Source organism: Ornithodoros turicata, chromosome 2 (assembly GCF_037126465.1).
Source record: "Ornithodoros turicata isolate Travis chromosome 2, ASM3712646v1, whole genome shotgun sequence".
NCBI lineage: Eukaryota > Metazoa > Arthropoda > Arachnida > Ixodida > Argasidae > Ornithodoros > Ornithodoros turicata.
In genome coordinates this window covers 147,700,433-147,714,854 of record NC_088202.1, presented here as the reverse complement: position 1 = coordinate 147,714,854, position 14,422 = coordinate 147,700,433, and the positions used below count along the sequence as shown (strand labels likewise).

Sequence of the window (14,422 nt, the reverse complement as noted above, 5' to 3'; positions counted from 1 at the left end):
GGATTACGATGGTCCCTGAAGGGGACGCGACCTTCTGTCCTACTTTGCTTTCAATAGAAGGCAGCGAACAAGTGTCCATTCGTGGAACCCAGCCCTCCCATTCCGATTTGTTTCGGTTTCAGTCTGTCGACCAACGTCATGATGACGTTTCTCTGATAGAGGTCTATTCGCCATTAGTACGTTCCAGACAGAGCCTACAGCGCTTCCAGTCTCCCTTGCGAACTTGCGAGGTACCCGGGTTCAAATCCCGGTGCCGGCTGTGCTGTCGGGGGTTTTTCCTGTGTTTTCCTCAGACGCTTTCAGACATATGTCGGTACAGTTCCCTTAGAAGTCGGCCCAGGACGCACATTCCCCCAGGGCGTGAGTCGTGACGTTGCCCACATACGTGAGGCCGACTACGGCAAGCCCTATCACCACCACCTCTTGCGAACTGGCGGACGCTCGTTTCGGAGTTGGCGAGGACGTTAATTTCGAAGTCTTCATTGACGACGGCATGCTTCGGTTGCCTTCACCTGTGCACGGGCTCAGGCCTCCGGAACTAACCGCTCAAAAAATTTTGCAAAACTAATCTGACTGGGTACCGGGCGACCTGGGTCACGGGACGCGTATATTTGCGATCGCCGTCGGGAGTGCTTCGGCGCATTCCACAATCTCAACTCTTTCTGCCACGGAGTATCTTGGCTCGGCCGCCATCGCAAAGCTGTACGGCAGTGAACAGAAGGCGCGCAGCGCTGGATGCACGGAACATAAACAAAAGAATATCATGTGGAGGAACAGTGCGATTAAGCGTATTGCGATGTCAGTGCAGTGGGAGTAGTGTTCTAAGATCTTTCTCTGGCCAGAGGGAAGCAGCGAAACCGCGACTGCATCCCGCCGGCAACTTCGTGATTACCCGCAGTGATTATCCAGATTATACGCAAATGTCGTACAGCTGGCTAACCTTTTCAGTGACTTCCTCCTTTCAGCAAATGTCGTCATCGCATGTGACGTCCTGACGTAAAGGGGAGGTTGTATTTCCTGTGCGCTTTCAAACCATTTTCATCCCAATTTCGGTGCCGTCAACCGCGAATTTTGGCCTCGGGTAGTTCCCTACATATGGTTCTCTTTTTTTTTCAACCCAATTTTTTTTGCCTAAGTTGCTTTTCAATTGCAATAGACCTTTACCCGGGAAACGTCATCATGACGTTGGTAGACAGACTGAAACCGAAACAAATCGGAAGAGGAGGGCAGGGTTCCACGAATGGCCACTTGTTCGCTGCTTCCTATACTCTGTGCAATTTGAACTTCTGCGCAGGAGAGGGGAAAATGGGCGGAGAAATCACGTGGGCAGCGTTCCTCCACTCACCGGTCGGCGCGGGGTAACCAACGTGCTCGATGTTGTGGCTGCGGTTACTTCGTTGCTTCCTTCCCACGTTGGCTCTCCGCGTGCTGTTTGTTGTGCTGGGGGGCGACCAATCATGTGCCACGTTAGGTTACGTCATAGGCTGAGGGAAAGGGAGGAACTGAGGAGCTGCGCGAAAGCGTGACCTACTTGCAGAGCGTATCGAAAGAAAAGTAGAACCAAAGGTCGCGTCCCTTTCTTGGACCATTGTAATTCCCTCAAGACCGTGGCCTTTGGGCGCGACCTTGTTCGCCTTTACGTAGCGTAGTTCAACTCTACCAAATTGGTGGCGCTGTAGAACACTATGACGTCATTTATTTACAAAAAGGGAGAGGTCTATGGGCCTGTTTCACGACGTTTGGGGGCACTCAGAACCGTATTCCGCAGCACCATTCGTGGTCGCGTAGCCGGGGGTTTTTCCGTACACAGGCATGTATCATCTACACTGCGTCTCTGAAAAATCGTGGCGCAAGGATTTCCACAAAAGAGATGACGTTCCCGGTACGGCGGTTAGGCAGGGAACACGCCGGACACGACCGTCTAGTGAGAGCGCTCTACACTAGGGGAGGACAGTTGGCGCTGCGGTCGTTGGACGAAACTTTAGTGCAACAGGCTTATTGGCTCAAAATCTGATGTTTCAGTGTTCCCATAAATTCTATAGTTAAAAAGTTTCTTAGTCATCTGGCAGTTGCACGGTACCTCACAAAAAGTGTCCATCTGGCAGTCGAACTCATCTGCAAGAACGGCATCCGTGTAGCTTTCGTAACTTTTAAATTTAAAAAAATCTGCGTAAACAAACTGAGAACTGGCCGAGGCTGACCACAATTATAGGGACGACACAGACACGTAAGTTTCAAACGCCCACAAAAATCTCAGGTTCGATTCCCGGCGTCAGCACCTCTTTTCCCTGAGCTGTTTTTGAATTCGTAAAAATTCTGCAACGGATAAAAATCAACACGCTCTACATCGTTCTATTCCGCGGATACAGCACGCTGCGTTAATGAAGTTCCATGAGTCAATTAATAAAGAATCATTTCCTCCTTTCCAGAAGCTCCATATTGACCAAAGATGTCGTCCGCGCTGTGGTCGGGCGAGATCCAACACGGCTGCGGACTTCCTCCCGCGTACAAGAATCCGTTGAGCAATCACGAGACAGAATCGCTCAAGTCCGGCGGCCACGGCAGCGAACGATCTCGGAGGTCCAACAACCACAACAATTCATCTTCGAGACATCAGCACAGCAATCATAACAACCACCAGAATCAAGGAGGAGATCACGGGTCGTATCGTGCCACCAGGAGGCACTCTCATCGCTCCACACGCTCGTGTCCGACGCAGGTCAAAGTCGGGCAACAGGTACGTATTTCAAAAGTACGGCTTGGGACAAAACAACAACAACTTTATTGTGACCTTGGAGGGTGGGGAGGTTCATCGCCACAGGCGATACTCTACCCCATTGCTGGTGGGAATGGGGGGGAATAAAATAACGAGCCCCTTCACAATAACGATCGAAGTCCGATGGTGTCCAGAAATGTCAGAAGAGCTTCGAGCGCAGAGCGTTGTTGGGCTGGATTGGGCCAGGGACCAAGCAATTTCGATAGGGAGAAGGGACGAGAGTCCAGCTGACGAAGAGACTCGGAGAGTGTGGTTCGGGAAGGCTGGTAGTGAGGGCAATGAAGAAGAATATGCTCCAGATCCTCAAGAGCACCACAGTGGCCGCATTAGGGAGAGTCAACTTGTCTCAAGCGGTAACGCCACTGAGCTGTAAAGGCCACATCGAGGACATCTTGGGACAAAAATTTACCGAAGGCGTATTTCTTCATTGGAGCAGTACTCCTGCTAGCTATCAGGAATAGATTTAACAAGAAACCGGTGACTGGGTATTCTGCATGTATTTAGTTACGAGTTTAATAGATGTAATATTGTTCTTCTACGCTTCGTAATTCTATTTACGATTTATTGTTTAATTCTTCTCCTTCATAACTTGCGCAGCGTTAATACAAAAACGCGCTCTCTTTCGTATTCGGCCAAGTAGACGGACCGCCCTCCAGATACCTCTATCCGTCGTTACGTCATCTGAAGAATTGTAGCACCCAATCAGACGCCAACGCGGAGGTACACAAAGTTCTGCTTTACCCTTCGTTTGTTTTACACAGTGTTATGCGCGTGCAATCCCCCCTACCAAAGTTGCCGATGCGCAGTTGGTGGTGACGAAACTTGTGACGTTAAGAGCACTGAAGGGTCAGGCTATAGAATAGATACATTTTCTGATAATGCAACTCTACTTGCATTTTCTGTACCTTCAAGCTCACACAACACACAAGGAAGTTGCAGCACTCGCATGCGATTGTTTCTCATGTCGTGTTCCTGAACGCACAACCCATAAGTTCTGCAGGCAATGGGGCTTTTCACGAGATAATTGAAACCAAGTACTACTACATTCATGCTAAGCTGGTACACCTGGCGACATCGCGCGGCGGCAGAAGTGCTGTGAGATGCTTGACACCAGACACCGCTATCTCCTATTACGCCACCGCGCACCGCGTCTTACCCCTTGCGGACGCTCCTTTCTGCGAGCCGTGTGCAAATCAAACGCATGGGAGTACCGAGCAGGTCGGAGCAGGTGTAGTTGTCATAAAGTGAGAGGAGGAACATGAGAGCAAGGAGGAACGCAGAGAAGAGGTCCACAGGCGATTTAAAGAAAATTCTGGCGTACGAGTTTCTCGACAAGAGCAACAGCTTTCACCAAAGACTTTTAGGGTGTTTACGTTATGTGCTTCATAGCCTCTTTAAAGCCACGCATTAATGCAAAACTCTATGTCAAGAACGGTACCTGTCTCCGGTAGTTTGAATGTGTTAAGTGCTATAGAAGCGGAGATGTTCGTAGGAAGGTAGGGGCAACTATGGAGCAAGGTAACCTGAGGGCTTGGGGCAGGCGAGAAATGCGTGGTTCACACTACAACTTCTCTCCGTTGCGGTTACGGTGCGGATCCAGTGCGGAGGCGGCTGTCGTACGACACGCTGTTCAGACATATGCGTTCTTGATACGTCAAACGCTTGTGGTTGACCAATCACGTCTCCACTCCACCACGTCTCCATTCCACAGGCAGCCATGAACGGGCAACGTGATGTGGTCGGCGAAACTTTGAATCTCTGAATGAATCTCTGTACTCGGCTCGGCGTGGGTCGTAAAGCCACGGGTATTTCTCGATCTCTGAAATTAGAGCTTCTTCTTTTGCTAACGTGCTTTCACCGGAGGCAGCCATGTTGGAAAAGCACGCGACAGCACAGCAGTGATGCGCTTGCGCGGAGCGCGTTCGCTCATTGGTCAGCTGCATCTCCGCAGGTAGCCCGTACCGCATGGACTTCGGTCGAGCTCAACTCTTGCGGTGCGTGTGCTTCTCGGAGTGTCGTGCTTCGTTGTCATGACAACCGTGTCGCGCCGCATCCGTAACGCATGAAAATGCAACAGTGTGAACCAAGCAAAACGTGAAAGATTGCCGCGCATGTAAAAATACTTCTACGGACGAACGCGTTGGAATGGAATAAAGCGGACCGCACTTTGCCGGCCAGCAGTCCCAACACCCCCTAGACTGAATGAAGGAGGGAAGGAAAATATGAGTGTATTATGCAACTGTCACTTCTAGGATGAATGCTTACTGCAGATTGCAAAAGGGCAATGCCATTTCAAAGGATTGGCGTCACAGAAGTCTTGCGCTTCAAACATGGTGGTCCGAAGGCCGGCTCTCCAAGATCCAACAGGGATGCAAGACATGTTGGACCTCCACCAATTGAAAGGTGTAGCAAAAAGTGGACGAAGCGTTAGTACGAAAAACAGTACAAGCACACATCACGCGCCAGTCATCGTTGTCGTTCCCACACCTCACAATATCACTATAGAGGATGTAGGGAAAGGAGCAGGAATCAAGCTTGAGGGTAACGCTTAGTGGCACGGATGGCTAGAACAAGTGTGCGGATGACTAAACCACCCTCGATGGACGAAGTGCACCTGTCACGAGCGAGTCATCGTCTTCTTCCCATACCTTATGGTGAATTCGGGGAGGTCATTTTACGGGGGGTTCATTTCTGGAGGTCTAGGCAACACGGTCTAGCGCCAACGCATAGTCTGAGGTCCGAGCTGGATCACGTGATCGTTGCCAGGAATCTAGCGGTTTTAGTCACTTGGATCACGCTAGGGGCATCTGGGTCGCTCGCCTTCGGGTTTTGACGTCTGCTAACCCACGTGAACTTCGACGTGCGGGTCAATGCGGGTCCTCGCCACCCTCGCAGTGCGGATGTGACGACACCGGATATAGTTGGGCAACCCGCTGTCCTGCTGTATCAGTGCCGGTTGCGGTTGGAAAGCGCCACGCGAGCGTGCGAGATTGCTGCGCTTTGAGCAAGTGAACATGACCGCTCTGGATCGGGCAGAAAAGTTGCCACGAAATGACCACCTGAATTCGCCATTACACTCTTGGCGGTGCATGAGTAGCCTGACAGAGCCTGTGGTTGGCCAGATGATGAAGTTGTTTGTTACAGTACCAGTACTGATGAAGAGCTGGCTTCTGGTCCAAGAGACCCGAAGATAGTAGTCCTTCCATCCGTAGTACCGAGGACTGGTGATCCGCACAAAGAATCGATACAAAGGTGTGCCTTGAGTCAGAAAAGGTGTGTTGGTCATCATCTTGCTTCGAAGGAGATGGTGGCGGCGCTGCAGTGTCTGTGGGCATTGGCAAAGATATAGCGGTACAGGTCAGTGGCGGTCGTATGCCCTGCTGCCGCAAGCCTTGAAGTACAGGACAATCCAGTGGTGTCGTTGACTGACCAGCTGAGACGTTCACCTCTAGAGCCGATTCCAGGAGCAGAGACAAAGGACAGACTTTGGGGTTTTGTAGTACTTCACCTTTCTGGGATGAAACTCACTAAAGGGAGCCGGCTGTGTCGGGGTTATCGAAAACCTGTCGTTCAAGTTCTGACTGATAGTTTCCTTCACAGTAGTCAATGCATTTTGTTCGGTCATTTGAAGCCGGATATCGGTATGTTCCAGAGGGTCGTTGTCATCAGTTGGGGGGGCATGAACATCAGATGTCAGTGAACAGTGAACGCCTTGGGAAGGTCTATAATTCTTATATGCTTCTGCGAAGTATTTTTTGATGTTGCAAAAGCACGGTTATGCCATAATTCATAGAGAGGTAGTGCGCTTGGCACTCCAAGTTACTCGGGTCATGAGCTTCGCATACGAGTCGCATATGACTCCGCCTCATTGTAATAGACCTGTCCTTGTTTGTAAACAAATGACGTCATAGTCTTCGACAGCGCCACCAATTTGGTAGAGTTGAACTACGTTCAAAGTTAGTGGCGAACAATGTCGCGCCTGAAACCCACGGTCTTGAGGGGATTACGATGGTCTCTGAAAGGGACGAGACCTTCGGTCCTGCTTTTCTTTGCCCAACAAGTGCCCATTCGTGGAACCCAGCTCTCCCCTTCCGACCTGTTTCGGTTTCAGTCTGTCTACCAACGTCATGATGACGTTTCTCGGGTAGAGGTTTATATGCGGGGCTTTACGTCGCGAGGACAACCGTGATCGTGAGCGACGCCACAGTGGTCGGGTCTGCAGCTTAATTTTGCCCACCTGAGGGTTCTTTAATGTGCTCTGTAATCTCAACACACGGCACACCGTATTTAACGCCCCTAGCGGAAGACGGCGTGCCTGAGCAAGTTGTACCCTTCCACCAAGCTGCCACCGTCCTCGGCCGGGTTTGAACCCGCGATCTTGGGCTCAGGAGGCGGACACGCTACGACTGAGCCACCGAGGACGGCAACTCTGCCTCAGTTTCAATTTCGTCATCGTCTGCGATTGCCGCGATTTGATGATTCAGATCAGTGAGCAGGGATGATTTCCTTGTTAGTGAAGTGGGTTTGGAATGGATTTCTGCCCTGGATGGAGCAGTTTCTTGAAGTGATGTCATTTTCGAAACACAAGGACGAAGAGGGGCACGTGGCGTCTGGAGTTGTTCCATGTGTTGTCTTGTTCCTGCTGTTCTTTAGTCATTGATATGAAGGTGATGCCTCCGTCCCGGGCTTTGACACCGAAAATGTAGGGAAAGGAGCAGGAGCCAAGCTTTAAAGTATAACGTTATGGCGGATGCCTAGAACAACTGTATACGGATGACTAAAACAACTGCGCACCTGTCACGAGCGAGTCGTCGTCTTCTTTCCTTTTCTTACAGAGGATATTAAAACGCAATAAGGAATTATACTTCGGCCCCCGTCGACACTTACTATCATGGTTTACGATTGCTTTTCCTCTCGGTCAGCGTAACTTAGCGGCAAACTTCAAAGAAAACTTGTAGACTCTCTCCATAGATGGTGCTGCCCGTCCCCGTAGTCCGCGTGCTCGTCTCCAGCAACTTCATCTTCCCTCGTTTGCGTGGCTAAGCGGCAACGTGGTTTTCGTTCGCTAATTCGAACATCTCTCTCTCTCCTTGTTTTGTTAGTTCAGGTAAGTTGTCCCTTCCTACCCTTAGTAGGTTTAATCTCTACATTAATCTAGGACTGCTTTTGGTGGGCTATCATACTTAAGCCGTTGGGACCTGGAACCTTAGGTCCGGCGTGGACTAAAACCGTTAGGTCCGTCGTGGCCTAAAACCCTCAGGTCCGTTATGACCTAGAACACTCAGGTCCGTTGTGACCCGCAACCCTTAGGTCCGTTGCGACCTAGAACGCTAGGTGCGTCGTGGCCTTAGGTCCGTCGTGACCTAGAACTCACAGGTCCATCGTGACCTACAACCCACAGGTCCATCGTGACCTACAACCCACAGGTCCATCGTGACCTAAAACTCTCAGGTCCGTCGTGGCCTAGAACCCATAGGTCCGCCGTGGCCTAGAACCCATAGGTCCATCGTGGCCTAGAACCCATAGGTCCGCCGTGGCCTAGAACCCATAGGTCCGCCGTGGCCTAAAATCCTCAGGTCCGTTGTGACCTTGAACACTCAGGTCCGCTGTGACCCGCAACCCTTAGGTCCGTTGCGACCTAGAACGCTAGGTCCGTCGTGGCCTTAGGTCCGTCGTGACCTAGAGCTCACAGGTCCATCGTGACCTACAACCCACAGGTCCATCGTGACCTAAAACTCTCAGGTCCGTCGTGGCCTAGAACCCATAGGTCCGCCGTGGCCTAGAACCCATAGGTCCGTCGTGGCCTAGAACCCATAGGTCCGTCGTGGCCTAGAACCCATAGGTCCGTCGTGGCCTAGAACCCATAGGTCCGTCGTGGCCTAGAACCCATAGGTCCGCCGTGGCCTAGAACCCATAGGTCCGCCGTGGCCTAAAATCCTCAGGTCCGTTTTGATCTAGAACACTCAGGTCCGCTGTGACCCGCAACCCTTAGGTCCGTTGCGACCTAGAACGCTAGGTCCGTTGCGGCCTAGAACGCTAGGTCCGTCGTGGCCTTAGGTCCGTCGGGACCAGTCAATGCTTACTAATCTAATTCTTCATTGCTCCTTGCGGTTACCTTTAGGTTGCGTCCTCTCCACGCAATGGCACTTGAGGAACGACTCACTGCATTAGAAGCCATCCTGGCCGGACTCACCCCAGCTGTAAATCACATCCTGGAACAATTCCCTCCGAGGGCGGAGACGGAAGTCACTCTCTCTGAACAAGGCAGACCAGATCCATCTGGGGACTATCCCTCTGAATGGGATCCCCGCTTTGAGGATGAGCGATCGGCTCAGGAGGAGGAGCCCAACCCCTTGACTTCGGAAGGCCCTCACTCGGGGCTCTCCGTCCCTGCGGCTACAATACCGCTGGGGAACCAGGTGACGACAGAGTCAGCTCCTGTCGCCTCCATGGCAGATGACACATCTACACCAAGTTGGTTGGGTGCATCTTCGGATTCTACTCAGCGGCAGTGTTCCCGAGCAATCGAAGAATTCATCCACAGTAACTGGGCCGGGGAGTCTAGAGTCGAACGTCGAAGACGAGCCAGAGAATTGTTCAAATTGCCAGACTTGGCATGTCTCCGAGTGCCCAAACTTAACTCGGAGCTAATAAATACGGGCTTAGTTTCGTCGGGACACTGCTCTCAGGGATGTCCAAGGCACCTTATCCTGGGTAATGGCTCCACTCATCGACATTTTAGATCTATGTTTTCGGGGAGTCATTTCGGGCCCTCCGGGATTGGAAGTTTCGTCCGGTGTACCAGTTGTTGATGCAAGAAAGGAAGTAGCCGATCGGGTGGCAGCAGCAGTCGTACATCTCGGACATACCTTTGACCTCCTGTCCGAAGAACGCCGACGCTTCCTCGTCTCTCAACTACCTGCCCGCTTGCGGCCTGTAATACCTCAGGAGCCGGACGACGGTGCTGTATTCGGGCGGAGTTTCCTGTTCGCTGATGGCGTTTTCGACAGAATTCTAAAGCAAGCGAAAGCCGTGGAAGCTCTTAAATCGAGTTCTACGCCATTCAGCCGGTCCTTCGACGAACCACCATCGAAGGTGCCTCGTTGGGAACAGCCAACCAGCCGTTCTGGTGGAAGAGGTCGGGCCCCTTCCGCAGCCGGGCCACAGCCCTTTCGACAACGCCCCTCACTTCGCAGCTCGGGAGCGAGGGGTGCGGCAGCAGAGCCTGGCTGTAAGTACATTTTTTCCCTTTCACCGTGGTGCAGGGAAATTAGCAGCATGTGTCCCGTTTTGGAAAAGCATCACTTCGGACCCATGGGTGTTACAGGCAGTGCAGGGGTACCGATTAGAATTCGAAACGCCACCCGAGCCCATGATTCAACCTCTCGCGTTTTTCCCGTCGACCTCTCCCCAGGGAGAGAAGGCAGTGGAAGCATTGTTGCAGAAAAGTGGTGTCGCACCCATTCATCGGGGCCAGGTGAAGTGTCTGTCCCCTTTCTTCACTATCCTCAAGAAGGACGGAGGGGTACGACCGATTCTAAATCTGAAAGCCCTGAATCGATACGTCCGCCACGAGCACTTCAAGATGGAGGGCTTGTTTTCACTCCGCCCTCTCATACAGCCGAAGGATTACATGGTGAGGATAGACCTGGCGGATGCATACCTCGCTGTACCGATTCACCCGCTGGACCGGCCGTGGCTGTGTTTCAACTGGAAGTCCAGTCTTTTTCAGTGGACTGCTCTACCGTTCGGCCTCAGATCGGCTCCCAGAGTTTTCACCAAATTGCTGAAACCGGTTGTGGCTTTTCTGAGAGCCCAGGGAATTCGTATGGTCATATATCTGGACAACATTTTGCTACTGCATCAGGAGCCCCAAACACTCCTGGCTCAGCTTCACTTGACTGTCTCGACCCTCGAAAATCTGGGATTTCCAGCGATTGCAGCCATAAACAGACAAGGCAGTCTACGGTCAAGGCATCTATGTGCAGTAGCGAAGAGTCTGTGGGACTGGTGTCTGAAGCAGGGCATCTCTGTTCACGCAAGGCACCTTCCAGGAGCTCGGAATGTTCAGGCGGACTGGGCGTCACGGACGTTCCGGGATTCCAGCAGTTGGAAACTCCTGCCGGAAGTATTCGAGAATATATCACACCTATCGGGCCCCTTTACAACGCACCTGTTCGCAGGTTGTTCCAACTTCCAGGTTCCTCATTACATCAGTTTGAAACCCGACCCTTATTCGGCGGGGATCGACGCTCTGACTCAGACATGGGACAAACAAGGTCTATACGCGTTCCCGCCGTTCTGTTTGGTAGGGAAGTGCCTTCTCAAACTACGCGAAGTACCATCGACTTTGGTCATAATAGCCTCAGTGTGGCCGACACAGCCATGGTATCCCCTTCTGCTACAACACGCTTGCGACCACCCTCGCCTCCTACCGGCGTCAACAGGCCTTCTCCAAGATCAGGACCTCCATCCCCACCCGCTCACGAAAACAGGGAGCCTAACTCTAGCAGCCTGGAAGGTGACAAGCCACCCGAAGCTGTTGACGCGCTTTCGGAAGACACAACTCGCCTCCTCAGGGCTTCCTGGAGGAAGCAGACACAATCAGCGTATGCTTCCTGCTGGGGAAAATGGATGCGCTGGTGTGGCGAACGGCACATTGATCCATTTTCTCCGTCTTTAGCTCAAGTTCTGAATTTGTTAGCTTCCCTTCATTCCCAGAATGGCTTAGGTTATCGCACTGTGTGCTGTTATAGATCCACCCTATCGCAGTTTCTTCCACCGGTTCAAGGAGTTTCGATCGGTGAACATCCAGCAGTTTCTCGCCTTCTGCGTGGCATTTTTAACTCGTGCCCTCCAACGCCCCGATATTCTTTCACTTGGTCTGTTGACCGAGTCACGTCCTTCCTGACTCAATTAGGCCCAAATTCTGACATTTCGCTGCGACAGCTAAGTTATAAGCTGGCGACACTTTTTGCCCTGGTTTCTGCTTCGAGGTCTTCAGACCTCAGCCTGCTGCCGATCTCTGGCATCAAACGAGCTCCCGATGGTTGGGAATGGGCTTTAGAGGGCTTGAGGAAGACCTCAAGGCCGGGTAACTCCCGTCCTAGTCTGTTCATCCCCTCCTTTCCTGATAACGATCTTATATGTCCAATCCAGTGTGCAGTGACTTACCTCCAAAAAACTGCCCCCCTTCGATCAAATACGTCTCGTTTGTTCATCACGACCCAGAAGCCGTTCCGAGGGGCATCCAAAAACACAATTGCTAATTGGATTAAACGCACCTTGGCACAGGCGGGCATTGACACTACCTACTTCTCAGCACACTCGACTCGAGGTGCCTCCACATCAAAAGCGGCTCAACTGGGCGTCACTGACGACCAAATTCTTGAAGCCGCGGACTGGACATCCACCTCCACATTTAATCGGTTTTATAATAGACCGTCTAACCCACGGGCCGACTTTGGACGGAAGGTTCTGGCTTTGAACAAGCAATCGTAAACCATGATAGTAAGTGTCGACGGGGGCCGAAGTATAATTACCAGTTTCACAGAACGGTACTTACCTGATTGGGAAGCTGGAATTATACGAGGCACACGGAGACACTTACTATCATGGTCCCACCCACCCTCCCCACATTTGGCTATCATATTAACCACGTCTCTTTTGTCCGTTGCAGACCGCAACAGATAAATAATGATGCACCTCCCAGCATATGGACGCTGACTTTCCTCTGTGGGCAAGTTGAATGGTTGAACGTGGTTGAACGTTTTGGACTTTGAGGAGTTTTCTGGATAGTATCTCGGGTGACAAATAAATGTTGGCTCAGTACTTATGTGACCTTTTAACTGATATCCGCTTGGCATACGTCCTTGGGGACGTGTGGGCTGCCCCCCTTTTCCGACAACACACTCGGGAAGATGAAGTTGCTGGAGACGAGCACGCGGACTACGGGGACGGGCAGCACCATCTATGGAGAGAGTCTACAAGTTTTCTTTGAAGTTTGCCGCTAAGTTACGCTGACCGAGAGGAAAAGCAATCGTAAACCATGATAGTAAGTGTCTCCGTGTGCCTCGTATAATTCCAGCTTCCCAATCAGGTAAGTACCGTTCTGTGAAACTGGTAATTGGTGGTTTTAAGGACGCCATACAAGCGGCATGGTCGACTGGATATGGTACCTGCTTGGTGGCAGCAGGTCCAGGTTTAGTGGTTCAAGTCTGGAAAGTAGTGGGCTCCAATCCTATACCACTGCCTGAGGTTCCTCCCGTGTTTTATTACTGTTGACTTTCCAGACGAATGCCGACACTGTTCCCCATGAAGTCGGCCTCGAGAGGCATATACGAGTCCCCTCTGCCTCACACTGTGTCCTACTGTCTTCTCTCCATCCGTCCACATCAGAACACCATTTATAACCACATCTGCATCATGGTGCTAACAGGAAATTTTAAAAAGTCAAACCTCGCAACAGGAACATCTGTTTAGTGTACCGTAATTTCACGCGTATAAGCCGCACCGCAGATAAGCCGCAGGAACCGTTTTTTAGGAACATATTTGGAAGTTTTCGGGCAATACGACGCGACTGATTTGTGGGACAAAGGAGGCCATAGAGCCGTAAACTCTGTGGTCCATACTCGGAGGTCGGCATGATGTACAACAAATGGGGTCAGTTCTAGTGTTCTACCAAGATCGGATTGTGTCCTTGTTGTGTGTTTTTCATGGATCGACAGGTCACTGGCCTTCCAGAAGGCACAAATCACTGTCACCACTTTCGTTAAAGCTACTTGGGGGAATGCACCAGGAAGGTCAGTCTCTACTTGAATGTGGACACGCCCCTGTTACGCATTGGTCGTGCATTGGCAGGGTGGTGCTGTTCCAGAGACACTGTCAGTCCTTTCGTTAAAAACCTGCGTATGGGAAAAATACTCATCAGATAAGCCGCACCGGTGGATAAGCCGCAGAGCACCAGCTAGAAAAATAAATCGCGCATAGGCCGTGGCTAATACATGTGAAATTACTTTATGTGTGCGCATTTGTGTGTTATGCACGTTGGTGGGCACTAGAAAAATATGTTAATAAATGTATCCCGCGTTTCAGGACCACCGTCGGGAAGAGGTGATCGAAGTACAGATCCTACCGCAGGATGACAACTGGGGTGACAACACCACAGCCATCACGGGCAACACGAGCGACCGCTCAATGTCGGACGAAGACGTCTCCAGGCTGGGCAGGGAGCCCGGACTGCCGGCCACCTTCAGGTGCCAAATGTGGGCTGGCACCGTACTCACGGCCATCCTTTCCCTCGCTGCCTTCCTCTCGCCCGTCGTCATGGTTGTGCTGCCCAAGATCGAACTCTTCGAGTGGAAGGTACCAAGTTGAACACGTTTTTAGAAAAACTAAACCTCAAACACTCGGATTCTGGGTTTGCGGATCCATTTCTGATCAGCGACAAAAGTATTTAATTTAATTTAATTTTCGGCCGTAATGAGACTTTCGGCCACAATGAGACTTTGTCCATAATGAGACTTTGGCCATAATGAGACTTTGGCCATAATGAGACTTTGGCCATAATGAGACTTTGGCCACAATGAGACTTTGGCCATAATGAGACTTTGGCCATAATGAGACTTCGGCCATAATGAGACTTCG

The 14,422-nt window shown here is 51.4% G+C and overlaps 1 protein-coding gene and 1 long non-coding RNA gene across 2 annotated transcripts in view; both read left to right on the top strand.

The window, feature by feature from the left end:
* The window catches only part of LOC135384243 (vang-like protein 2), a 90,735-nt gene that overhangs the window by 70,735 nt on the left and 5,578 nt on the right, over window positions 1-14,422 (top strand). The window contains exons 3-4 of the mRNA XM_064613453.1: window positions 2,430-2,737; window positions 13,871-14,140. Coding sequence (XP_064469523.1) covers window positions 2,450-2,737; window positions 13,871-14,140 — 558 coding nt within the window. The 5' untranslated portion in view covers window positions 2,430-2,449. The remainder of the gene's footprint in view (window positions 1-2,429; window positions 2,738-13,870; window positions 14,141-14,422) is intronic.
* On the top strand, window positions 9,770-12,607 carry LOC135384242 (uncharacterized). Its single transcript, XR_010420301.1, has 2 exons — window positions 9,770-10,007; window positions 12,456-12,607. It is a non-coding gene; the product is annotated as an uncharacterized LOC135384242 (long non-coding RNA).